The sequence below is a fragment of the Nothobranchius furzeri genome, chromosome 16 (genome assembly GCF_043380555.1).
Source record: "Nothobranchius furzeri strain GRZ-AD chromosome 16, NfurGRZ-RIMD1, whole genome shotgun sequence".
Classification (NCBI taxonomy): Eukaryota; Metazoa; Chordata; class Actinopteri; order Cyprinodontiformes; family Nothobranchiidae; genus Nothobranchius; species Nothobranchius furzeri.
The window spans coordinates 43,409,530-43,437,454 of record NC_091756.1 but is presented as its reverse complement, the minus strand read 5'-3'; the positions used below and the strand labels follow the sequence as shown (position 1 = coordinate 43,437,454).

General features: G+C 42.8%; 1 protein-coding gene across 6 annotated transcripts; it reads right to left on the bottom strand.

Annotated features, from left to right (window-relative positions):
* On the bottom strand, positions 1-27,925 carry entpd1 (ectonucleoside triphosphate diphosphohydrolase 1). Of its 6 annotated transcripts, none has more exons than XM_054749270.2 (11): positions 27,829-27,925; positions 15,072-15,098; positions 13,757-13,884; positions 13,249-13,366; positions 9,138-9,288; positions 7,598-7,757; positions 7,282-7,485; positions 6,895-7,152; positions 6,370-6,483; positions 6,120-6,257; positions 1-983 (listed from the first exon to the last, which is right to left on the bottom strand). In XM_054749270.2, the coding sequence occupies exons 3-11, from the start codon at positions 13,880-13,882 to the stop codon at positions 777-779; spliced, it is 1,476 nt and encodes a 491-aa protein (XP_054605245.1). In that variant the 5' UTR covers positions 13,883-13,884; positions 15,072-15,098; positions 27,829-27,925; the 3' UTR covers positions 1-776. The 6 variants fall into 6 exon arrangements, with proteins under 6 accessions (XP_054605245.1, XP_015818432.1, XP_054605246.1 ...); XM_015962946.3 differs by lacking the exon at positions 27,829-27,925 and adding an exon at positions 26,851-27,008; XM_054749271.2 differs by lacking the exon at positions 15,072-15,098 and having other exon boundaries at positions 27,829-27,915.

Genomic DNA, 27,925 nt, shown 5'->3' with positions numbered 1-27,925 from the left:
TTTATATAAACATGTTTTATTTTTACTGTTACATAATTATAAACACATACATGTGGATTCACACACATACACACACACTCAGGCATTCACACACTGAAGTTCAAGCACACACACATACATACATTCAAAAATCCTTCAACCAGAGATGCTGGTCTCACTCTCCACTGAGTAAAGGTGTTTATTCTTTAGCTTGAACTGACCTTTGACCTATACACAAATGGGGAGAGAACACCATGTTGACACACACAAACAGAGCCGTGTCCAGGACTTTTAAAATGGGGTGGCCCATTTGGGGCACTTGTTTCTTCATGGATGGCACCAATGGTTATGCTTATTTATTTATTTATTTACTTTCTAGTGAATTTTTGAGTTTCACATTGCACAATCACCATTTTTTTCTACTTCTACTTTTGTGGTGGTTAGCAAGTCACTTCTTGTTGCATGACTGCCAGCAACTGGAGTTGAGTGGGACTCTAAATACTATTTATGTGAATATGAAAAAAATATTAAATAATATTAATACTACATGCCTGGGCTAGAAAGCAAGGTGAAAGGTGCACGCAACCGCACTCTATTTTGGAGTTTACAACCCAAGACTTTTGTCGACAATGTAAAGTCAATTTAAACTGGAACTTAGTGGGGTGGCACCTGGGGTGGCCAATCAGATTCTAAGGGTGGCATGTGCTACCCCAGGCCACTCCCTGGACACGCCCCTGCACACAAACCTTCACAGACACAACCTCCTTCACACACGAGTCAAATATAGAGATATCTGTTTATACGATCTGTGGTTGCTTGCTGGAACTGGGCCGGAAACGGCAGAGGAAGATGATGAAGAGGGTGAAGATTAGCAATGCAATGACAGTAACTATAGAAACATAGCCAGCGTGTGGCAGAGGGGGTGAGTCCGGAGCTTCTGCAGGAATCATGTTGGTCAAGTTCAACATGTAGCCCAGCGTCCAGCCTGCATCGCTGCCTTTTATCTGGAAACAGCACAGGAAGACAGCGTTGGCTCTTTTTGCTCTTTGACATCGTCACAGAACATTTCTTGCCAACAAGGCATGAAGAAATCTAAGATTTCATGTAAATTGAACAAACATGCAACCCTTTTTTATTCATAATACACCAGCTCATTTAAATATGCATTTCACAGCATTTGAATAAATGTAAAGATTGAAGATGTGAGTAAAGTATTTCTTTAGTCATTACCAGAATAGCTACATGTTTTGCTTCATTGGTCAGAGAATGAAGCATTATATCCTTTATTTTATCTTCAGTAACAAGTACTTCAGCACTAATAGGAATCTCTTCACTGCAATAACAAGAAATGGTGAAAGGAAACATTCAAGTTCCAAAGTTCAGCAGCTGATAATTCTGTTCATGTTGCTAACTTTCAGTTTCTTTATTGCAGAGATGGGAAGTAACTAATTACATTTACTTAAATTATTGTAATCAAGTAGTATAAGGGTTAAAGTTAGTTAATACTGTTGCACTATTTTACCGGGTGAAAAAAATAACAAAAAACAAATCCTGAGCTGGAAACGAATGGGCAGAACAAACACAAATCCCAAGATGGAGACATCCACCTGGACAGCTTTGTAGTAAAGCTCCTCATACCTGCTCTGATCAAACTGATTTCAAAATAAACACAGCAATGTCTTAGGGCCTCTGGCCATCTGTAAAGCAGGCTCTAAACACCAGTAAAGCTTCAGCATTAGCAGCTTCACATCAAACTGTGCAAGCACATGCAGGTTGGTTTAAATTACAGATTTACATTTTTACCATTTGCAGCAAAGTAAAATGTTTGAGAAAACCAGTCAAAATACTGTCAACTGCTCTCCTTGATGATACTGACCTTTATTTTGTTGGATCAAAACATTATAAGAAATTAGCTACCGTGCCAGTAAAAAGAAATAATTTGTATTGTTCGTTGTATTTTAAACATCAGCCTGCATAATGCTAAATATCAATTATATGAATAGAATTTATCTTGATTTGAGTAGAAAACAAATTTCTGTCTTTAGTTTGGGCTACTAGTGTACACATTTTCTCATAAGTCACTTTACTTCAGGTGTTTAGCTTTTAGCTGTCTATTTAAAATTGTTTTGGAAAATGACCCAATAAAATTAGTTCTTGATGTATTTAATCGTTTGTTGTCCTACATCATATCAACAACAATTTTGGAACCTCAGCAGATTGCATGGTGTCACTGACTTGTTGAGTCAGTGTTTTTTCAGCAATCCTCATACTAAACAAGCATGTAGCGACAGTGGGGAGGAAAACTTTTTAACAGGAAGAAACCTCCAGAGGATCCTGGCTCAGTATAAGGAGCCATCCGCCACCACTGATTTTGGGTTTGAGAGCACAGAGCAGATCTAATATTGTTACACAAGTAACTTTAGTGGAATCCAAGTAAAAATCCATCATAAATGTATTTTTACTTGAGTAGATTATTTAAGTACTCTCCACCTTTGCTTCTTTGCTGCCTGATTGAGTCCTTTTTATTTTCATTTATGTTTTGAAATCATTTTCAACACAGTACTGGTTGAAGTGTGGCCTTAACTCAAATAAAAACCAGACACTGTTTTACTTTAGTAAATGAATCCACAACGTCCTGTCTGTGTGTTGCCATGATGGCTTTTTGGAGTCAGAGTCTGCACAGTAGGGGGCTGACAGTGACGTCTAGTTACTCAAGCAATAATGGTGTTTTAAAACATGAATAACTACTAACAGCTAAATATATTTTATGTATGTTTTCTAATGAGCATGCAGCAGGAAATGAATACATGTGTGATTCAACAAGAGATAACTTCTGGAAAAATAATTATGAGGGTTATTTTTGTTTTTCAGCCTTAATTGTTTGAATGAGGGGAAACTTTTACTACAGCCAGGATACTAGGGAATGCATCAACGGCTTTAAATGTTGCATTGTGTTACTACATCTTGTTCTTTCATGTCTGGGTTGGCTCCCACATCACTGAATTCAGCTGTGTCTTAATTAGAAACATCCTCAAGTGATTTGGCTGTCTCCAGTATTCCTGCAGCATATGGGATGAATTGGATGTTGTCATGAATTTTCCTGTGGTGAGGTGATTTGTGTTTGTTTCCAACTCATTGTTGTGGTTGTCTGGCATATGTTTTCTTGAGTGATTTCATGTGATAATTGCTCCTGTGGCATTTTGCTGGGCAGACGGGGCTTCTTTAGCTCCTCAAAATGTCTAAATAAACTAAAGATGAGTGGAATTGGATTCCTGAATTCATTCAAAATATTCCAACAAAAGGACATGCTGGTGGGACACAGTCGGCCATTTGTGGTCTTTTTGTAGTTTTTAGTCAGTAGTTTCTGCATAAGAGACCTTTAGCTTCAAAAGTGTTGGGACTTGTTCAGCAATAATCACATGTGATAAGAATGTGAAACACCAATAAACGATATTTAAAAGCAACCATATTTACTAATAAAGCTTGGGGGTGGTGGTAGAAATTAGCTTTTTTGAATATATCACAATGCAAACATCATTTGTTCTGAATTGATATTCAAATCTATGAAATCCACCATTGTTACAGTAATAATACAATCCAAAGAAAGGTGCAACTGCAAAATGAAGTTGTTCAGTCTCTTTACTGTTTATGATAAGAAAGTTCTGTCATGGAGTCTGATTCACGACCGAAGAATGAGTGCACTGTTAGTGAACAAGTGAAAATTTGAATGACCGGCATTGTGTCAAAAACACGCAAATCAGTCTGTCCAAGATTATATGAACAGCTGCTTTTTGTTTCATTTTTAAACCGTTTTCAAAAACTCTGCCTTTGAGAATTAGTTCGCAGTGTTGTTGGGGCAATGGCGTCCTCCTTGGACCTGTTGCACCTAGGTGTGTCCTTACCAGTTTATCAAAGCACTTCATGATAATAGGTGTCAATGCTACTGGAGAGAAGTCATTTAGGCTGCTTATGATGGACATTTTTGGGAGTAGAATGATGGCTGATGACATGAGGTATGGAGGGACAGCAGCCTGAGACAATGACTGGTTGAAGATGATGGTAAAAACCCCGGCCAGTTGATCTGCGCAGTCTCGTAGCACCAATCCTGCGATGCCTCAAAAAAGTGGTTCAGCTCCTCAGTGAGGTGTCACTAGCTTCAGCTGAGGTATTGGATCTATAGTTGGTAATATGCCTAGAGTTATGACTCTGGAAACAGTCCAAGTCGTCTTTTTATAAACGGCCTTTGTCTCTTTGATGCCTCTCTTCAGGTTGGCCCTGGCGATGCTGTACAACACCCCATCACCAGACCTGAAGGCAATGTTCCTCGCCCTGAGCAAGCACTGCACTTTTTTAGTCATCCACGGCTTCCTGTCTGGATAAATACAAATGCATTTATCCACAGGGACATTGTCCATGCAAAAGTTGCTTTTACCAGAGTCCTTGGCCCTGTCGTGACAGTGTACCGTCCGGCCCGCTAACTCGATAGCCAAATTCAATTCATCCATCTTGTTCACCAGGGATTTTGCGTTGGTAAGGAAAACACTCGGGAGCGGCTGCTTTTGTGGTTGCTTCCTCATCCTCACCAGTATTCCAACTCTGCAGCCCCACTTTTGCCTCCTTTCCCAGCGCCACTCCCTTTGCCTCTCTTCTGGGCTGGTAATCCACGAAGAGCCGGGGCGAATGCCATGTGAGCAGAGAAATTTGGTTGTAATAGCCCGCTCGCTGCATAAGCCTATTTCTAGGAGACTGCGTCGGCTGTGGATGTTGTTAGCTGAGCAGGATGAACACAATGTTGCAAAGAGTAACGTTTGACACACAAGCACCCACAGCATCCAAACAAAACACCAAAGAGAGACCACTGAGCCACTGTGCCTGTGCATGTGCGCCACCATCTTGGAATGTCACCAAGTGGCACCTGTGTTCAGCAGTGAGCCCCAGGGCAGCTGTGGCTACATTGTAGGTCATCACCACCAGGCTGTGAATGTATGCATGAGTGAGTGACTGGTGTGATGTAAATTCATTGATAATCATTCTAAATGACAACCCTCTGAATGGCAGTGAAATTGTCAAGTGCTTAATAAAAGCCACGTGAACCTCAAGGGATAAACCATCAATCCTGCTCAATGGTCAACTTTGCTCGCGGGGTCACCCATGAAGACAGTGGGAGGGTCAATCTAGGAGTTCTTGGATTCATGTGAAAAATTCTGATCTGTCTTATTTACAAAACACAGTGTGCTGCTAGAGGGAGCTATGCAGGCCGTGTGTGCTACAAGCAAAGAGACGGGAGACATGGACACCCAGCAATGCAATGCTTCAACCATCAAACAAATAGTTATGGCATACGCATGGAAATATTTTGGCCACAGGAAGAAGGATATTAAGCCAAAACTGATCCTTTGATAGCTTTGCTAGTTATTGTTAAACCATGTGGCAGCTAGCTAGCTGTTGAGATCTTTTATTTGGCTCTACAAAGATTTGTACAATGCAGTATTTCCTAGATTTATTGGTAAAATATCACTTTGTCTCTGCAATAGTACAATAGTGAGTGAATGAAATATCCTTTCCAGATTTGTTTGTAGAGTAGTTGTCCCAGCACACATGAGATCTGGTGTCTTGGTGACTGAAAATCACTTAAAAGTTAAAAACAAGATGATTGATGCTCAAGTCGTAAAAAAAATATTTAAATAATCACTTGAATCGTTTGTTATTATTTGAGTTCAAATTCAAAGTCACTGCTACATTTATAATTATCTCCAGAGAAACCAGATTCTTTTTGTTTTATTATATTTAACTGAAGATGTTTACAATAGCAATCCAAGTTGTTTATTTTCATTATTTGCTGAACATTTCTTGTGATTTAACTGAAGGAATATGAAGCCCCTTTGGAACTGTTTGATAGCTGCTAAAATGTTTAACTGGTGACTACTTTTACTCATTCTTGTTTTAAATGAAAGAATAAAACAAAATCTGCATGAGAACTCATTTATAGAACAATCACTAACTGTAAGATTTTTATTATCCATTCAAAGCCTGAAACATCTTCACGGATCTTCTCCATTGTCCTATTTGCACGTTAGGTCACTTGGAGGTAAAAACTCCTTGAACAAGTAAAAGAAAAGAAGAACGCTGATCCTGCTCACCTTCTTGATGAATTTAATGCTGGAGTAGCTCTCTGAGGTGAAGTTGTATCCTTCTGTCAGCAACGTGAGAATGTACGCTCCAGAGAAGCAATACTCAGCCAGATATTTCACATGTATCTCTGGATGCTGTTGTATTATCTGTTCAAGCAGTAAAATTGCGTAGATCTCATCAGTGACATTGATAAGATATGGAAATGAAGGAAGGCTGCAGAGCATCGTGTGTGTCTGTGCGATAGACAGATGGTCCAACCTGGTTCCAAGGAGTAGCACAGTGCTTTGCTAGCTTGTCCTTCACAGTTGTTAAAGGGACGGATGTATCTGTGAGGTTGAGGAAGTCCATCACATAGTAGTAAGCAGAGAAAGCCTGCAGTGAGAGGAATACATGAGGAAAACGAGTCTGGCTGATGTCTATGAAGCAACCTGGAATCAAAACTTAAGTATCCTAATATGATTCACAATCATCATTATGTTTGGTTTGCATTTGGTAACAAAACAAACAGTTTAAAAGTTTAGTGAAAGTGCTTTTTTTTTTTTTTTTGATTTTCTGATGCATTTTTGTCAGTTTACCTTTAGAAAATAGGGTCAGTTTCTAATACTTTTGTACACATGGTTCTTTTTTAAAAACAAGTAATTAGACCTGGATTTGCTCTATAGGTGGCAAACGTGTTTTATGTCTTATAAAAGTGTACAGAAGGTATGGATCAGTTATAGATTAGCCCAGCAGCACTTAGCCTAACAAGTGAGGCAGCCTGCTAAAATAAAGTTGCATCTTTACCCCAAATTGTCCGTGCAGAGGTGGCTGGAAGACTCCGTTGAAAGAGCATCTGCTGTATTTGCAGGAAGTAAAGTTAAAGACATTTTTTACAACTTCCTGGCATTGTTGGAAGTTTCCTTCCCCTTTGTGATGGAAGGTCACAGGAGCACCCTGTGGTTTCCTATCAGACACACAGGGACTGTCATAGAGGACTGAGTAGTTCTTGGACTCTGAGTAGCCCGGGTGGAAACATGGATCTGCTATTTCTCCTGGACCTGACTAAGATAAAGAGTGCAACAGAAGCAAAGAGAGAAAGCATTTTGAAGTTAATGTTTTGTTCCATTGTAAATTTTAGCCACATGTCTCAGAAATAGCCATATCTAATCAGTCAGAAACTTTAGGGTTTACCTTAGTCTGGTGTGCTAGTGCCAGTCGTAGCACTTGGTCCTTCCCATAGCACAGGAAGCTGTGAGTATACAAGTTATAGTCATTTCCATAGAGTCTGAAGGTCACAGAGTTGCTGGGTGACTCTGAAATGATGTAATTTTTAGGTACAAAGCTAATTTGGGTTGAAGCTCCACCAAGGTCAAGGGCACCCGTTGTTTCTAGACCCTTTAGGAAAAACAAAAGGGACTGACGTCAGCGTGCAGTAGGAGGGCTCTGACACAAAAACCTTCAAGTGGACAAATGTGCACAGACTTGTGTTTAGATTATTCACACTGACCTGTTTGAGGCGATCGTCCAAGTAGTTGACCGTGACCCAGCCAAAGGCGCCTTCCTCCTGCCCGCTGAGCATTCTTGCTCCCTGATAGGAAAAGGGGAATTTTTGCAGGGATTTCTCCACAGCCTGGAAAACCTTGTCTGATGCCACACTGTTCTCCATACTAAACACACACATAAAGTAGTGCCAAGTTAGTAGAGTGAGTCTCATTCATAATTCAAGTCAGAACATCAGACCATAAATAATTAACAGACTGTATCGTTTAAAGTGAATTTGATGGCATAATAATAATAATAATAATAATAATGCATTGTACTTATTGTCCTGGTACTAAAGTGTGCATATACATAACTCACATTTAGAAACATCAAAGGCACATGGCCGTACTATGATCTGGCTGTAATGGCAGAACTATTTTGATTGTTTATTGTTTTTTACTTTTTAGAAGTTGCAACAGAGGACTAATGACTTTGAGTATGGAGTGTTTGTGGATGAGGATAGTTTACCCTAGAGGAGGATTAAAGAGCAAGTCACCCCCAAATCAACTTTTTTTTTGGATAAACTATATAAATGTGTGTCTGATCATGCTGCAGACATGTGTAGTCAATAGTTTAGCACTTTCGTGCATTTTAGTTAAAATTTTCATTTTCTGCCTAAAACTGTCAGTGTTGTGTTGTTGTCAGGTAAAAACTCTGCACTGCAGCTGAATTTAAATCTGCCATCGCTATTGGCTAAGAGGTACCCTATAACGTTAGCTGGTACAGTATGATGTCACAATGTCATTGTGAGTTTGTGTGTGTGTATTTGTTAGCGGCTCCGTCCTCTCGGTCTGCTAGGCAAAAGCATTTGTCACATCATTTTTCAAACAGGAAGTGGGAGTGGAGTAATACTCTGGTAGGGGGTGACTTGCGCTTTAAGTCATTCTGTGCACACCAACCCATGGGCCCTGGTGTCAGGCAGGAAGGATTAAATATTGATACCACCACAAAGGCATCTGTTTAGGTTTCATGACTCATCTGTAAAGAGAAGTTTGTTTCATCTAGCAAATGTCAAAGATTTAGATCAAAGATATAGTCTGTGTGATGAACAGACTAGTAATTCAATATATGTTGGTTTATTGAGAGGCAAACATCAATCTCAAGAACCGTAATCCGGTGCCCTTGGAAAATTGGCCAAAAATAGTCTAAAAGATGACCTGAATAACTGAAGAAACCCAATTTTTTCAGTTGTCATAATGATAAAGTGTTAAAACTTGAAGGTTCCAGTATGAAAAACAGTTCAAATGCAAAACTGATGCTGCAGTGGTGGGTTTAATTCTGTGCCTTGTGCATGAATGTAAACCAGGTGTTATCAGTGATTAGAAAGCCGTTCCACTGTGGGAGGAACTTCCCCTAAGGTGGTACTTTGGCAGGTGATGATATCTTTGGCTGGCTGTGGATGACATAACAGTGGTGACTCAATAGTGCTGTGTACCTGTCATCACACGAGTGTTAAGTAATCACTGTTTACTTCTGTTAGTAGGATGAGTGTGTGTGGAGCATACTGAAGCAATCTCATTCCAGCAGTGGCTCCCAGGTATAGAGGGGTCTCAAAGTGCCGTTTTGTAGGAACCTGCTTCACAGCATCTTCCATGCATTCTGTCAGAGACTCTCCTGCCTGCCAGGGTGTCTCTGCATAGCTGGAAATACCTTTACCTGAACGACGAACACAAAATCAAAATTAATGAAACTGGATTCAGTCTATATGGAACTAGCATAGATCAGACAACTGCCTTCACGCTGAACATCATTCTTTTTCTTGACAGAATTTAATCATAAATGATTTTCTATGTGGCTGAAAACAGACAGCTACAATAAAGACAAACCCTGATGACCAAAGTTTCAGTCTAAAAAGCACCAGAATGCACAACTTCATACCTTATTATTCTAAGATTTCCGAGCGAGCATGCAAACATTTGATGTGTTTTTTAGTCATTGTTTACTATGGCGGTGCTTGCCACCTTGTTTTACAGCTTGTTAGACTTTGAATTCAGGTCCCCTCCCAGAAGGGATGCTTAAGATAAAAGCAAGTTTCTGAAAATGTATTGTGTTCATCGTAATTTCCATTTCAGGAAAGGAAGGGAGAAAATCAATAGATTAACAGTGGAAATCAGATTTGATGTAATTTTTAAAGCTATTCACCCAGCCCCAATTATAATAGATCTGACAACCATGTTGGCGATTCTGTGGAATGATTTTTTCTCTTTTTATCAACCTCGTCTAGGTTTTGTTACCACAAGAAATGCATAGAAATTTGTAGGCAAATGCAGATACGTTTGTTGATATATGAAATGTTTCTGTGTGAAAGAGAATCAACGTGAAGTTGAAGGATCATAAAGGATGTGTGTATGCAAGTAAATGTGTAGTGAAACAATTCTACTGCAAAGGGGGAAGACTAAAGATTTTAAGTAGTGAACTGAAGTAGAACGCTCATGCTTCTGCTTCTAGTTTTTTGGAAAATGAAATTTTCTCTATTGGCTTTACCTTCAGGGGCTGTCATGTATATATATATATATATATATATATATATATATATATATATATATATATATATATATATATATATATATATATATATATATATATATATATATATATATATATATATATATATATATATATATATATATATATATATATATATATATATATGTACACATGACATATATGCTGATGTTGACGTTACTGTTTAAAGAAATCAATAATTAAATAATTTATTTTACTTGTATTTCAACATACTGGTGAAGGTTGTCAGTCGTGCAGGTCATGGTAATCCAAATGGGGTTCAGATAAAGGTAACTGGATTTCTTTGGTTTCTTGAAGACATTTTGCTTCTCATTTGAGGACCTTTGTCATTTCTGACTGGAATATGGGAGCGTCAGGTTTATAAACTATTGTTGTTGCTTAACGAGCTGAAACTACCTATGAATACCTCTCCTCCCTACCTCCTGATGAGTCGTTTGGGTTGTTAGCCTCTATTGTGAGGGAATAGCTGTGTTGATTTGATGCAGGAGGGTGTGTCCTAGAGTGAGACTGTTTAGGAATAGTATTCAAAGTTGCACTATAGGTGCTGGAAAAGTGAAATCTGAGACTTCCCCCTAAGTTTTTCCTGTTTAACATAGATCGCTTCCTTCACTCCTCTCTCAAACTATATATCTTCTCTGTCCAGAATGTGTACTTTGTCATCTTGTGTGTGTGTGTGTGTGTGTGTGTGTGTGTGTGTGTGTGTGTGTGTGTGTGTGTGTGTGTGTGTGTGTGTGTGTGTGTGTGTGTGTGTGTGTGTGTGTGTGTGTGTGTGTGTGTCTGCTCTGTCTTCTCGATCCCCAGTGAGTCGTGGTGGATGGCTGCTTATACTGAGCCAGGATTCTCTGGAGGTTTCTTCCTGTTAAAAGGGAGTTTTCCTCTCCACTGTCGCTATATGCTTGTTTAGTATGAGGATTGCTGTAAAGACACTGACAAAAGTCAGTGACTTGATGCAATTTGCTGGGTTCCTTATATAGGAAACATTATTTCTGATTGGCTTAATGAACTGACCTGAATTGGAATTTTTATTATGTGAAGTGCCTTGAGACGACTCTTGTCGTGATTTGGCGCTTTATAAATAAACTTGAATTGAATTGAATTGAATCTTCAAAAGTGTGTTCCTTACCCCTATTTCACACTGGAAACATCAGTGGCGTGGAATGTCACTGCTTCAGGTAAAAGTCATTATAATCTGTAAGGGTCTTTCCAGCCACGATGCGGCAATGTTCAGGTGCATGCCAGAAAGAAAATAAAAAGGATCGGGTTCTATTGTTTACGCAAGCTGCTTCTGGGACACGCTAATTTCCGCATAGGGCTAGACAGGAAATCACACACTGTTTCAGCATTAAACCCCCGGTAATATTCAAAATAAAAGATAATATGTAGATTACATCAATAAGGTGACCTAACCGCTTCCTTACGTCCAGCATCGTTCGAGAAGTGCAGCTGTGTGTTTTTCATGGCTTTAATCCTGGCAGTGGAGAGGAACAACCTCATATATGACATCAAACTGTGACATCAAATGTGATTTCCTTCTTTTTGGTTTGATGGCAGATTGCACAAACAAACTATGACTTCTGAAGTCTTGAGGGATTTAGTGATCTCGCGAGTTCAGCGAGGAGCAGGAATAGACAAGCCACTCCACAGCCAAGACTCTCTCAGTGTGGACTGGACCGCATTGAAGCTCATGAGTAAACCGTTTCACTGATGATACTTCCAGTGTTAAACAGGGGTTGCCCCTGAAGGACAAGGGACACACTTTGGAAGATAATAAAGTACACATTCTGGACAGAGAAGACTGATTTGAGAGAGGACTAAAGGATGTCGACCGGGAAAAACCTACATTAAATAGCGATCCTCATTCCAGTTCAAATCTAGGAATTGATCTTGAACTTGTCTTAAATCTCAGAGCACACTTGTATTCATTCTTCATTCTAAAATGAGATTTCTAGGAACACCATTTAAGTGAACTGGTGTATGTACTACTAACTACTATGTATGGTATCAAAACAGCTTCCAAACAAACTTGACAACCCAAAGGGTATCAACCAAACGTGCCCATTAGAGCATCCTGCTGTCATGAAGTTTTTCCTGATGAATCTCTCATCATTTTGACCCTTTCTTCTATCAGCCAAAATCCTTCTTATTACAGTTTGCTCACCTGGTTCTCTGAGTGCATACAGAAAGATCAAATTGCTTGCCTGTGGTACATTTTCCACTTTCCCATTGTTTGTTTTCCACAGACAGACTGCACGACTTACCCAGAAGCACTTGGGACGATTTGGTTCCATGACATATTTTAATTACTTAGCAATACCATGTTTAGATGCTGAACAACAAGTTACTGAATGCACAAACAAAATGTTCTTAAGCAATATCTAAAATAATAATTCACCCTCTCTCCCAACTGGCCTGGGCGACCTAGAGGTTGTCTACATGTGGTGAGTGAGTGATGGTGCTGTGGATTGGGTGGTGTTACGGTACATTACACTCTTAGTCCAATCCATCAAAATGATAAATGACTTTCAGAATTTTCTTGCTGTCAAGGTCTGTGATGAAAGGAGTTCATGTGACCTGTTTCCACATGATGTTAAACAAAATCAGACCCTGGGAGCATCCTCTTTCTTTGCTTCATATCCCGAACCGTGTGTCCATTTCAGACCAAGTCCCATGGTCAGTCTGACAGGACTACATCTGCAGAAGTCAGATACTGGTGTTGTTGGGTAAAATCAGCTCCCACTCCATGACCGAGCCTTTAGTTTACTTAGCCTTGTCACCAGCTCATGAATGTGGCTATTTCAGCCACTTTCCTGTAGCGACAAGTGTGTAGTGGTAACACTTCAGAATACTTGAGGGTTGGGAGAAGGTCTGACCCCATTATGACAGTATTTCCTTTTTATATAGTTTCTAAAATCGTCTTCAGTTCAATAAAACCTGTTTAGTTTATGACCCATTTCTCTAAAGGTTGAAATAAATGTTTATTTATTAAAGTTTAACTTTGCCTGCACTCTAAATATTTGCATTTTTCCTCACTTGGGCTTGAACACTTGAATATGAGATCATGTGAAACACGTCGTGGAGCCTTTACTTTACCTTTTACTTTGCAGGAATGTTCCTGTTCCACTCTTCCAGTGTTGTTATCCTTCTCTGCTGGCCATTTATAAATGTAAAGAGCTGTGTGAGAAGAGCCAGCATCCAGCACAATCCCATACTGGAGGCAAGACAAAACGAGGAATTCCTGATAAGCTCTTTGTGTCATTAACTTTCCCAAATTGCTTTTTCCATATGTGCCTTTCAAATGTGATGACAGCAGCACTCATGGACAATCACACCATAACTAGATCAGCTATATGTTCCTTTAGCTAAATGATATCTCAGTCAATGTTAGCACTTAGAATAAAAGCAGCATTTATCGTCTTTTCTGCTTCTATTGACCGTGTTTGCTGTGGGATTTCTAAACTCAATAGCATGAGTTGACAAGGTCACGTTGACTTTAGAGCCTATTCAACGTGTTGGTTCAAGACCTCACTGTGCTGTTAATACAGTTTGTTTCCTCATAGGCAACAATGCTTCAATAGTTTAGAAATTTCCTCTGGCATACCTTGTACTTTTGGGGGACAGGCTTGTTCTGCAAAACTGCAACCGTCACCAAGGCAACAATCGCTATGACACCAATCACAGTGATGCTGATGGTCACAGGCGTGTGCCAGGGGTTCTTCTCTTTCATCTCTGAGAGCGGGGGCGGAAAGACAGAAAGACAGCCAGCAGACAGACAGACAGGAAGGAGAGGCCAGAGGGTTGTCGGGGTAGAAAGGGGGAAATGGGGACGCAATGAAATTAAAACAGGTTATGGGGGATGGAGACATGCTTTAGCAGTCTTGCATCCAGATGTGAGTTATGTCACAGCATGTGGGAGTCTGCTGAAGGTTGCTTAGTGTGCTTAATTGTTTAGTTTTGTTTCTAAGGGCTGCAGATCAATGTCTTGATTTTGGCGTGTCTGATCTCCTGCCAGTCTTTTTTTTAATTCGGGGGGGGGGGGGGGGGGATTTTTGACACGGTACATTAGAAAGGATATACCACCAAAGTTTAGCAAATGCTAAAAGATCAGCAAGATTTCCAGTTTGGAACAAGATTAAAGACACACACACACACACACACACACACACACACACACACACACAGGAATACAGCCAGGATACAGTAAAAGACAACTTTGTATTCAGCGAATCCTGACTTTTAGCTGTAGACGTGTGTGTTTATCATTTTTTACTCTGGAGATAGTTGGCCACTCTCTCCTCTACTACTCTGTTTCCTTTTCCTCCACAAGTCATTTTGGTACTGTTTACTATTGGGAATTGAAACAGTGACGTCCACAGATTCTTACAGCGTTCTGTTTGTAAGGAGAACAGGCTGCTTCTGCTCGGTTATTGTAGCTGACGGACGGGACAGCACTTGGAAATCTAAAGCTCACACACCTGCATGCACGAAAAAGTATTCACTTTATTGTTCACTACCAGACACCATTCAGGTGCACATGACAGCTGTCAAAGTTCACCAGGACTCTTCTGAACCCTCTCAGGCTGAAAGTAAGTTTTGATAAAAGGACGAACAACTAAGTCCTTCAGGGGTACTTCTGAGTAAAAAAAAAAAAAAGCTCATGAAATACGTATGTGGAGTAGCCTGGTAGGTAGGTTTCAATGTTGTAAATCTGCAACGCCTGCCTCCAGTGGGTTAACCTGTTCTTACTGTATAGTACAGTGCATATTTAATGACAAGTGGATTTTTCCACTCCTCTGCATTGGCATGACCTGCGGTTCAGATTGTGAAAAAAATGCCTTGTGGGAAAACAGAGAAGCTCTGAACACCAAAGTACATAAAAGTAACAAACTACAGGAAAACCGAGAGAGAGCACTTACCTCTGCAGTCAGTCAGTGAGCCTGCCGCTGATGTTGAACAGAGGGAGGTGGATTCCAAGAGGGAAGGAGGGACAATGAGGGAGACGTGGGAGAGAAAGAGAGTGGAGGTGGGAAGTGAGAGGAAAATACGGTCAGGACAAGGAGAGGAGAGAAAGAACACAGGGAAATGGTCGAGTGAGTGATACGATAAGAGGTTATCCGGCTAGACAGCGAGTTACAGTAGAGCTGTGTGTGTGTGTGTGTGTGTGTGTGTGTGTGTGTGTGTGTGTGTGTGTGTGTGTGTGCGCGCGTGTAATTGCTTCTCGAAACAGCTCTTAAACACAGAGTTTGGCATTTCCTCCATTGCTGGGGCAGTAAAACTGGTCACTGTGGAGACCCTGCTAAAGTATGTTTGTGTGTGTGCATGCCTGCCTGCGTGTGTGTGTGTGTGTGTGTGTGTGTGTGTGTGTTCACGCATGCTCATGTGCACATGAACCCCATACAAGGAGTTCTCTCTGAACTAATGAGAGCCACATGCTTCTGCACTTCTCTCTGTTCTTTCTGAGACGTTTGGGAGAGAGGGGAAGCGGGGACTCCCTTCTTTGGCTCTACTTTATAACTTGCAGGCTGTGATGTCATTTCAGAGACCGATTGGAATCCCCTCCGTTTATCCTTGGCTGTGCGTGTGTCTGAGGATTTGTTAGAAGAATAAGTGTGTGTTTGTGCAGACCTAAAGCATGGCTTGCCTGCAGATGTGTTGATCCATTCACAGACGGGCCTGTTATTTAATTCCCTCTCTTGCTGCCGCACATTTACAAACATCCAGTCACATGGCTAAACACATGTGAGCGTCTCTGGAGTTTTGTTATTGTTGCTTGCAAGTAATTCTAATATTGTAAAAATGATTGTAAATCAAGGCTTTTATTTATCCTTACAAATCATGTAAACACGTGCTTCCTTTACAGTTACAGACTGGTACTTACGGGATAACTGGAGCTGGGTGTGATATATGTTTGCACTACAAATTTAAACCAGTCACAAAAATGTTATTTGCAAGCTCAGAGATTTTCGAACAGCTGCCAGTGTTGAGTTATTTTCTTACTGAGTTCTTAAGCCGTTCATTTTTTCAGTCATCCAAATACAGTCACCAGTTAAATAGGTCTGTGGTGCAAATTCTGTGTTTGACCAGTACCACCTTCAGATTAGACAAAAACCTTTGAGTGATTTATTCAACAAGGTGTTGGAAACCTTGCTCAAAGGATTTGCTCTAAAATGAGATGACTGCATCACAGATGCTGCCGGTTTGTCGACTACACATCCATGATGGGGGTTTCATGTTTCATAAAGGTTCTGGACTGGACTAGTGACCATGAACTCATCATCATGTTCTAGAAACCAGTGAGAGATGATCTGAGCTTTGTGACATGATGCAGTATCCTAATGGAAGTAGCCGTCAGAAGATGGGTCCATGTGGTCATACAGAGATGGACATGGTCAGCAACAATACTCAGGCAGGCTGTGTGTAACAACCAGGGCTGGAGGACCCGTGAAAGCACCAGACACAGTAAGACGCTTTAAAGTTTTTATTTGAGAACACACAGGGGAGTGTTACCAGTCTGTAGGAAGGGCAGTAGCAGAAGGCTTGGTCAGGAGGGGAAATCCAGAGGCAGAGTCCATGTAACAAATCCAAGGTCAGGAGTCCAGAAGATCAGAAACTGTGAGATAATCCAGTCAGGGAGCAGGCAGGTGGCAAGGTCGAGGTTCAGAAACAAGGTCAGGAACTTGAGGTTTAGGCAGGGTTTTAGAATGCTGGATAATCTACTAACAAATGCTTTCAAAAATCTGGCACTGGCTTGGTGTTTCTCCTGATGTTATATAGAGGTGGTTGCAGGTGGAGCTGATGAGTTAATGTGAGACAGGTGGTTTGAATCAGGTAGATGATGAGCTGGTTGTGGTTGCTGGGGAAACCGGGCCTGGCTGGAGTGGTGGCATGACAGAATCCCCCCCACAAGGGCCGGCACCGGACGGCCCACCCGGCCGGCCAGGACGGGAGCGGCGGGAGTCCCGGAGGAGAGAGAGGTCGACGAAGCGGCGAGCGGGAACCCAGGACCGCTCCTCAGGACCAAAACCAGCCCAGTCCACCAGGTATTGAAGCCCACGGCCCCAGCGCCGGGAACGGAGGACCCGCCGCACAGCCCAGACCGGACCACCAGGAAGGAGCCGGGCGGGCGGAGGGGGCCCGGAGGAGGGCACGAGAGACGAGGACACCACAGGTTTCACCTTTGACACATGGAAAGAGGGGTGGACCCTAAGGGCCCTGGGAAGGCGGAGGCGAACAGCAGCAGGGTTGATGACCTTGGAAATGGGGAAGGGACCAATGAAACGGGGAGCCAACTTCCTGCAGTCCACCCTGAGCGGGATATCGGCCGTCGACAGCCAGACCTTCTGACCCACCCTATATGCGGGAGCCGGAATGCGCCGCCTGTTGGCCGAGCGGGCATATACTGCAGAGGCTTGGAGGAGACGGCGCCTAGCGGACCACCAGGCACGGCGACATCTGAGGGCGGCGGCATAGGCAGAGGGGACGTGGGCCAGGGTCTCTTGAATGGAAAACACAGGGGGTTGATAACCAAAAACAGTGAAAAAGGGAGACACACCTGTCGCAGTAGTGGGTAGAGAGTTCATAGCGTGTTCCACCCAAGGCAGGTTCTGGGACCAGGTTGTGGCGTCGTCCTGGCACAAGAGGCGTAGCTTGGTTTCCATTTCTTGGTTGTGTCTCTCCGTCTGTCCGTCGGTCTGTGGATGAAACCCAGAGGAGAGGCTCACCTGAATCCCCAACCGGGCACAAAAAGCTTTCCAGAACCTGGACACGAACTGGGGTCCTCTGTCCGAGACGATGTCTTGTGGAAGACCATGGAGGCGGAAGACCTCACGTGCCAAGATATCAGCCATGTCAGATGCGGTGGGGAGTTTCTTGAGGGGGACCAGATGGACCATCTTGGAAAAACGGTCCACGACTGTGAGGATAACTCTAAAGGAGTTAGATGGAGGTAAGCCTGTGACGAAATCCATGCTCAGATGAGACCAGGGCCGGTGTGGGACGGGCAAAGGTCGTAGAAGACCGGCAGGGGGTCTACGAGAGGCCTTTGCTTTGGCACAGTCGGGGCAGGCCCTGACAAACTCCCGGGAGTCCTTGGCCAACGCCGGCCACCAGAATCTGCTTCTGACCACGTTTATAGTCCTGGTAATGCCTGGGTGACAAAAAAGGCGAGAACTGTGACAGAATAACAATACCTCTGTCCGTAGGTGGTCAGGAACGTAGATCCGACCAGGCGGGCACTGAGGAGGTGCTGGGTAGAGATGTTCTGTCTCCTTGAGTTTGTTCTCCAGAGCTAGGCGGGAGACGCCCAGCAGGACCCCCTTGGGGAGGACTGTAGAGTCCGTGGAGGCGTTGGGTTCAGGTACCTGGTGTTCCATGATCCGAGATAGAGCATCTGGCTTGGTATTCTTGGTGCCAGGTCTGTAAGACAAGTGGAAGTTGAAACGGCTAAAAAACAAGGCCCACCTGGCTTGACGGGGGTTGAGACGCTTGGCTGTCTGTAGATACTCCAGGTTTTTATGGTCAGTCCAGACCAGAAAAGGTGTGATAGCCCCCTCAAGCCAATGCCTCCACTCCTCCAGGGCGAGCTTAACCGCCAACAGTTCCCGGTCACCCACGTCGTAGTTTCGTTCAGCTGGAGATAGGGTCTTAGAAAAGAAAGCACATGGGTGAACCTTGTTATCAGAGCTGCGCTGGCTCAAAACGGCGCCTACACCAACAGCTGAGGCATCCACCTCTACAATGAACTGGCGTGCAGGATCCGGGGAGTGGAGAACTGGAGCGGTTGTAAACAGTTCTTTGAGTTTGAGAAATGCCCGGTTAGCATAATCAGTCCACACATAACTGACCTTGTTAGAGGTGAGGGCATGGAGAGGTGCAGCGATCCTGCTGTAACCTTTGATGAACCGCCGGTAGAAATTAGCAAACCCCAGGAAGCGTTGGAGCTGCTTTCTGTCTGTCGGAGGGGGCCAGTCAACCACAGCGGTCACCTTGGTGGGGTCCATGGAGATCTGATTGGGGGAGAGTATGAATCCCAGGAAGGACATGGAGGCCTTGTGAAACTCACATTTTTCTGCTTTTATAAAGAGGTTGTTTTGCAGCAACCTGAGAATGACTGCTCTGACGTGTCTTCTGTGGGTGTCCAGATCGGGAGAGAACACAAGGACATCATCTAGGTAAACAAACACAAACCTCCCCACCATATCACGTAAAACATCATTGACGAGGGCCTGGAAAACAGCAGGGGCGTTGGTGAGGCCAAAGGGCATGACCAGGTATTCATAATGTCCATTTGGGGTGTTAAAAGCAGTCTTCCACTCATCCCCTTCTCGAATGCGCACCAGATGGTAAGCGTTGCGCAAATCAAGCTTGGTAAAAACCTGGGAACCTCGAAGGGAGTCGAAAGCAGAGTTGATAAGAGGGAGAGGATAGCGGTTCTTTACCGTAATGTTGTTAAGTCCTCTGTAGTCGATACAGGGTCGTAAAGAACCATCCTTCTTCCCCACGAAGAAAAATCCAGCACCAGCCGGAGAAGAGGAGGGGCGGATGATTCCTGATTGTAGGGACTCGTGGATGTATTTCCTCATGGCTTCCTGCTCTGTAAGAGAAAGGGAAAACAGACGCCCTCTAGGGGGTGAAGTTCCAGGCAATAAATCAATGGCACAATCATAGAGGCGATGAGGAGGTAACCTGGTAGCACGATGCTTGTTAAAAGCCTCCTTGAGGTTATGGTACTCAATAGGGACTTTTGAGAGGTCCGGGTAGGTTTCCGATGAGTCAGGTGTACGTAGGAGACTAGGAGAGGCATTAGTCAAACATTGGGACATACACTGGTCAGACCATCCCAAAATCTCCCCCTTACGCCAATCCAGCTGTGGATTGTGAGTGCGCAACCAGGTGATTCCCAAGATGACAGAGATGTTAGGAGAGGGGATGGCCAGGAAATTTAGGGTTTCGACATGGTTCCCCCCAAGCCTCATGGTGATTGGGTCAGTTTCATGGGTGGCTTGGTAAATGATGTGTCCATCAATAGCCTGCACTTCTTGAGTCCGGGCGATGGGGTGCAGGGGCAGGCCAATAGACTCAGCAAAAGAAATGTCCATAAAGTTTGTGTCAGCTCCAGAGTCAATAAACACAGGACAGCTGTGCTCCTGTTTGGCATAAAAAAACGTAGCAGAGGCAAAAGGTCGTACGGGGGGTTTTGGAACCAAACGACCCAATAGAGCCCTCCCCTTCTCTATTGAGCATGCCCTTTTAACGTGCAGTTACGTACGCTGTGATCTGAGCCCCCACAATAAAAACACAGGTTGAGTAACCGACGTCTAGATCTCTCTTTTTCTGTGAGCTTGGTCTTCCCGATTTGCATGGGTTCATCATGGGAGGACTGTGGTGTGTTGTAGTTACTCACAGTTGCGTTTCCAGGTGAAGTTGCCGGACCTATGGGCGCAGAGCGGGGACTGACAGGTGGCATGGGTCTCCTGGACCTGTCTCTCCGCCTCTCCAACAGTCGGAGGTCGATGCGGGTGGCGAGATTCTCGAGGTCCTCCAGGCTTCTAGGAAACTCTCGAGTTGCCAATTCATCCTTGATCCGGTCCGAGAGACCCTGATAGAACATGTCCATGAGGGCTGCCTCATTCCAGTCGCTCCCTGCAGCCACAGCATGGAAGTCGATGATATAGTCGTTAACCCTCCGGGTTCCTTGTTCCAAAATCAATAATCCTCGGGTGGCCTCCCTACTTGGTAAAACAGGGTTAAAAATCCGAATGAGTTCATTCGAGAAAGCACGGTAATTAAAACAGATAGGAGAGTCCTTAGCCCATTCAGCGGTGCCCCAAACCTTGGCTTGGTCCGACAATAACGAGATCACATAAGCCACGCGAGAGCGTTCGGTTGGAAATGATGAAGGCTGTAGTTCAAAGTGAATCTCGCATTGGGTGAGGAAGGGGCGGCATTGTTTGGGCTCACCTTTAAAAACTTCCGGTGGAACAAGACGAGGTTCGTGGACAGGGGAGACCCGGAACTGGACCGGGGATGCGGAAGCCATCGGGACGTCGGTCACATGACGAGATGAGTCACCGGTTCGGAGCAGATCCAGGAGTTCGTTTACTTTGTCTTCCAGACCAGAAATGGAGCGTTCCACACCGAGCTGCCATTCCTGTGTCGGTGCTGGGTCCATGGTGGCCAGATTTTTCTGTAACAACCAGGGCTGGAGGACCCGTGAAAGCACCAGACACAGTAAGACGCTTTAAAGTTTTTATTTGAGAACACACAGGGGAGTGTTACCAGTCTGTAGGAAGGGCAGTAGCAGAAGGCTTGGTCAGGAGGGGAAATCCAGAGGCAGAGTCCATGTAACAAATCCAAGGTCAGGAGTCCAGAAGATCAGAAACTGTGAGATAATCCAGTCAGGGAGCAGGCAGGTGGCAAGGTCGAGGTTCAGAAACAAGGTCAGGAACTTGAGGTTTAGGCAGGGTTTTAGAATGCTGGATAATCTACTAACAAATGCTTTCGAAAATCTGGCACTGGCTTGGTGTTTCTCCTGATGTTATATAGAGGTGGTTGCAGGTGGAGCTGATGAGTTAATGTGAGACAGGTGGTTTGAATCAGGTAGATGATGAGCTGGTTGTGGTTGCTGGGGAAACCGGGCCTGGCTGGAGTGGTGGCATGACACTGTGGTGTTTGAACCAGGCTCAGGTCCAAAGTGGGACAAGAGCATCTTAATCACACCAGCGGTAGCCTGAAGTGTTGATACAAGGTAGGATGGATCCGTGCTTTCATGTTGGTGACACCAGATTCTGACCCGATCATCCAAATGTTGCTGCTGAAATCCTGACTCATCAGACCAGGAAACCCTTTCTAGTCTCTTATGGTCCAGTTCTGGTGATCCTGTGTAGAAGATGTGTAAGACCTTCTATATACCCCACCGCAGGTTCTTTTGTTTCATGTTTAGAGTGGAATGGATTAAGTTTACTCTTCTAGTTTAAATCATCTTTTCTAAGATTATTTAAAATCTAAGTGTAAAAAGTGAGTCGTGATGTGCTAAGGTGTTGAAAACATTGGGGTAAAACATACAGGCTTGAGTCATTCAGACTAACTTATTAAGACACATTCATTTGTCCACACTGAGAAACTTGAATAAAGAGTTACAACAGCATCTGGTTTCCTTTTTGAATTCAACTTCAATAATGTGTATTGTTGAATGTCTAAATTCACTTGTTGACTATTCAATTATCCTGAAGGAAGTTCAGGTGTCGGGATTACCTGGCTTACTGGAAAATTAACGAGCTTTCAAGGAATATTGGCTCAATCCCGGAGCTCAGGGATGGAATGCATCGCGCTGTGAACGCACAAACTCATATAATTGTCGAGATGCGTCGTAAGCTTGGAACTTTGGCTGAGATTCAGGCTCTGGCACAGAAGGTGGATTCCATCAAGGAGCGAGTTGATGGATCAGCACGGATTGGGATAGATTAAGTATGCCATTATTGGATCTAGAGTGGTTGAAGACCAACAGAACCCTAAGGCAGAGAGGACATTATCTCTGCCTGTCCCCAAAACAATTCTTATCTGAATCTGGTGCCATTGGGGCCTGTGAGGCTGAAGAGTAGATTTGTGGTTCTAAATTATGATAAAACAATGCAAAACAGATAGATTAGGGCTGCAAAAGTGTGCAGTGACCATTTGGACAATTAACATGAAGTCTGAGCTACTAGCATCAATTTTGCATTTATTTTAAGATAGAAGTCTGCAAACACTTGGGGTTACCTGCAATCATCCACTAATGACGATTTTAGCAGCAGGCTGAACTTCTGCAGAAACAGTTACAGTAACACTTGTTTGGAGAGAGAACAGGGCTCACCCAAGCAGAGGTTTATAGGATGAGATCATAGATCAGGTCTCCAAACATCAGACGACTTTCAGGGAACACTCCTACATGTCCCTACAGCACACATCCGATCCAATCTCAGCTTTGATGATCAATTTTATTTCTACAGCTATTTGAGGAAGTGGCTACCATCCAAATTTAAAACAAATCTTACCACACACTCCTTAGCCAACACACATTTGCGCAAGCACGTTGCATGTTTTTCCATTTCTGGTATTAATAAATGAAAATGAAGTGTTAAGGTGTGGTTTATGCCTCATAAGAAGAGGCCAAATTGGGACAAAAAGAAGAAGAAATTCTCACAAAGTCATTTTGTTAAAAGACTAGTTAAAAATATTTGGGCAATTTTATGCACTATATAAAGATAGAAATGAAGAATTGTTTAGTTTTATTGGTATTTTTTTATGTTATTATTATTATGTTTATTTATTTGGCAGACACTTTTATCCAAAGCGACGTACAATTTTTTACTTGTAGGGCATGTTGTGATCTGTAGGGGAAACCGGAGAACCCGGAGGAAACCCACGCATGCATGGTGAGAACATGCAACTCCACGCAGAAAGGCCACAGCCGAGTATCGAACCTGCAACCTTCTTGCTGCGAGGCAACAGTGCTAACAACTGCGCCACCGTGCAGCCCACAAGACAAGAGTGGAGTGAAAAACGTGTCTATTTATGATTAAGATATGAGAAACATTTGGCACTAATCCATTTGGACTGAGTTGAGCAAACCTCATGATAACACTGTCTATCTGCACTAATCTCTAAATGATACTGTTTAAAACTGCATTAGGTCCTGATTCTAACCCACCAAACTTGTGTAAGACACAACTCCAGACAACATGACTTCACCTCACAATCTCCATTATCAAAGCTTGTTTTGTAGAAGTTGCATCACATTTAGGTTTCCATACAAACACATAGTTTGACTCACCAATGAAACCTCCTGTTTACAGTCCAAGCCACACACAAAGTACACATCCTGGCAGTTTGTTTACGTTACGTTCTGGAGTTTTCACATCTGCTGATCTGAAACTTTGAGTTCAAATTGCTTGAGATTACAAAACGTGTATGGTAGAGGCAGAAAGGGGGCATTTGAAATATTCTGATATTTCATAGCGATGAGTCAGTGGGTGACATGGCTGCAAGTCACTGGTGTGAGGTAGGTTCTAATTCTAAACATGTGCTGTTCTTTGGATTAAACCACATGTGAACAGAAGATCCATGCTGCATAATCAAAAAATACTGCAGCACAAGCATTGTTGTGTTCGCTTGACAGAAGTTGACATTTAACATGATGCAAGAATGTACAAAGTTTCTGCAATTATTTGGTGAACACATAGCACAAGTTATATTTAGTTTGGTGTCACGTACACGCTCCTGCTATGTTTTAAGATGTTATGATCAGTGAATGGGGAAAAACTAAATACATTGAGGTTTGTCAAATGGTTGTATTATCTTTGCCAAAGTTTCTGAAAACACATATGTATGTTTGTATTTACGTATGAATGTATGCATCTCTCTCTTTCTCTGTGTAAATGTAAAAATAAATAAATAGATAAATAAATAAATATGCCTTTGCCCCTGAAGGTGACAGATAAAGCGACGTTGATCCTGCATAACTTCTGCATCATGTGTTACAGCAGTGACTGTTTACCAGCCATGAACTCCAAAAATCAATGCAGCTCTTATCCTCGTGGATAAACAGATCGCTCATTCCCACACCCTGACTGCAGCCTTGAGTCTTCATCCAGCGTTAACTTTTTGGGCAGTCTGTCCTTTTACACCGTGTGCCCAGATTTTTCCTAAAAGGCACATATAGGACTAAAATGATTGATAAAATCCTTCAAATAATTTAGTAACAAAAATTCTCAAGGAAAAATCATTAGAGCTGAGCTTGTTTGAAAGATTTGGCTACTTGCTGCTCAGTGATCAAGTCTTTCACTGAGTTAGTTTGCCACAATGTCAACAACTTTTAACCCTCCCACTGTCTTTATGGGTGACCCCACGAGGAAAGTTGACCATTGAGTAGGGCTGATGGTTCATCCCTTGGGTCCATGTGGCAGGGGTGAGGAGTGAGCACCCCCTCACCCCTGACACATGTACCTAACGGGATAAACCATCAATCCTGCTCAACGGTCAACTTTCCTCGTGGGGTCACCCATTAGGACAGTGGGAGGGTTATACAAATTTCTGGTGTGTTTCTGATTAGAACTGTTGGCCTATTTCTTGTGGACACAGCCAGACTTTACTATGAGACCTGCAGGTTCTAGAGGTGAGCAAGCAAAAGTCAGAGATTTGCATCAATCTGCACTCAGCATAGACACCTCCAAGCTCTAGACTTTATCACCTTTTTACAATAAAGAGAAAACTGGTGAGTCGCATATGTGCAAAGTCTCATCACTGCTGTGTAAGATCCAGTGATGGATAGCTTTTATCAGTTATTGTCATACTTTAAAGTGTTTTCAACAAATAAAAAGGCAAAAAAATGAATGTGTTGGTCTTTAGCATCACCCTGTCATGCATGTGCACGAGAGCTCACAAGGGAGACAATGCTGACAATGGAGCAGCTTTTTTAGGAAAAATTGACAATGTCTGGTGTTGTAAATTCACATCCAAGTACTCAAGGAATTGATGAATTATTCAACAAAATACTTGATTGCTTCATTTTCCATAGCTGCAGCTCCAGTATTAATAGTCTACAGGATAATAGTGAAAATTTAAACGGGAACTTGTCGCAACATCATATGATGTAAACTAAGAGGAAGCATAACTAAGAGGAAGCATTTATGCTTACCAGAGGGAAATGGTTAGTCTCTTAAGGTCACACTGGACATGCTGTACTAACCCTAGATTGAACTAATCCAGGCTACATTTTATGATGGTTGTTATAGTTTAAAGCAATAAACTCATTAGATTAGGATTTAAACACAATTAAAATACAGGGTTTGGTTTATGTCAACAAAAACTAATCAAGCATGTTTGCCCTATAACACACACAAAACACAAAAGTCATCATGATAAGAACATGTGAGTTTTTTAGTCATGGCTTGTTTTTGGTTATTTCTGTCTGAATTTTGCTAGTTTAAGCTCACCACTGTGAGAATATATGAACTAAATCTAGATAAATTGGAAGAATTAACGATTTGCAACAAAAAACATAAATAAAAGGTCAAGGCTTCTAATTCACTGATAAATAAAATCACAAACAACTGTGGTTTCATCTGAATCAGTTGAGGTAAATGAAGTTTACTAAATGGGTAATGGGTCTATACCTAGAGTCATTAATGGAACCACACACAGTCTAAACTGAGCCAAAGGTCTTTACTAATATATCAACAAATGTCCCAGCTCATTCAGAGAAAGCACACTGTGTCACTGTGAGAACACCACTAAGCTAATAGCTTTATGGATCTTCAGGCAGTTAAACTACAAGCAACCTCCAGCAGAGACGTGATAAACCTCTGCTTATCTGCTGCTCATCCAGATCATCAAACATTTAACAATCCAAAACTGGAGCATGCGGCGGAAAAGTCGCTCACCTGCGCCGCATTGGTGCACATTTAATAGAGTTAAGCAAGTCAAACAGCTGGAAGAAAACAGCAGCTGCTTTGTTGTGCAGGCTGTTGCTCCATCCAACTACAAAGGCTGGCCAGGATTTCCTACTTTTCCTAGTGCATGCGTGTGTATGCGTGTGTGTGTGTGTGTGTGTGTGTGTGTGTGTGTGTGTGTGTGTGTGTGCGTGCGTGCGTGCGTGTGTGTGTGTGTGTGTGTGTGTGTGTGTGTGTGTGTGTGTACCAGTCATAGCAGTACACCTACCTCTTTGTGCAGACATGGGTTCTTTCTCAGCTGTAGCACAATGGTCTTTCTATCCAATGCCCCTTGCTGTCTCCCCCCTCTCTGACTCTTTCTGTCTAACCCTCTCTCCTCTTCCTCTTTCTCTGTGGTAACACAGCTCCCAGCTCGGTTTGTTTCCCTGCACCTTCTTTCAAATACACTTGCTTTATTAGGAGAAGCAGAGCTTCCCTCCTCCTCATGCTCAGCCCACCCCTCTGCTTCCAGGCGCCTTCGGTTTACCCCTTTCTCTTCATGTCCCTCCCTGCACCTTTGTCATTCTCTGCCACTATCACTAGCTCACAAAGCTATTGGCGCTTTCATATTCCTCTACTCTTCTCACCCTTTTTTAATATCCCTCTGTCCTAACTCTCTCCCACATGTGTCTTTTTTATCATTTGGATCATTTTTATTACTCTCTTTGTCGTCGTCTCTGTCTTGTAAAATTGGGTCAGCGTGAAAGCAGTGTTGGATTTGGGTGGAAGCTGCTATCGAACCTGGAGGGATGTTTGAGTTCATTCCATGAATGTATTCCATTCTTCTGCTTAAATCTTCAGAGAACAATAAAGATCACCAAAGAGGAGAGCACAATAGTCCCGGTGGCTCCCCTGTGGCCTGCAACAATAACTTGGAGGCGTTAGATTTCTTCATGTGAAACCTCTGGTGTGGACACCACTACCTATGTGTTTGCTGTCTTTTATCATGGGTTATGGTCATGTTAAATCCATTTGGACACACTCATACTACAAATTTTAAAGAGCAGGTTTACTGAGAAACCAGTTCTTACTAATTATTTTTGAAAATGATCGGCCACTTTTGAGTTTGATATGCACGCTGAATGTGACAAAAGTCTCCTACACCTATCTGCTCCACTAGCTTCTGATATAAAACAGACAGTGAAACTCCAGGATTTGAAAATCCTAACAGATCCACGTAACACTCACTGGACAATCATGGACTCACCTGTCTAGACTCACAATGGGGAAGGCCGTTGTTTGTTCAGCATCCAGGAAACAGCAGAGAACATCTCGGCTAGTAGAAGCTAACTGTTAGCATTAGC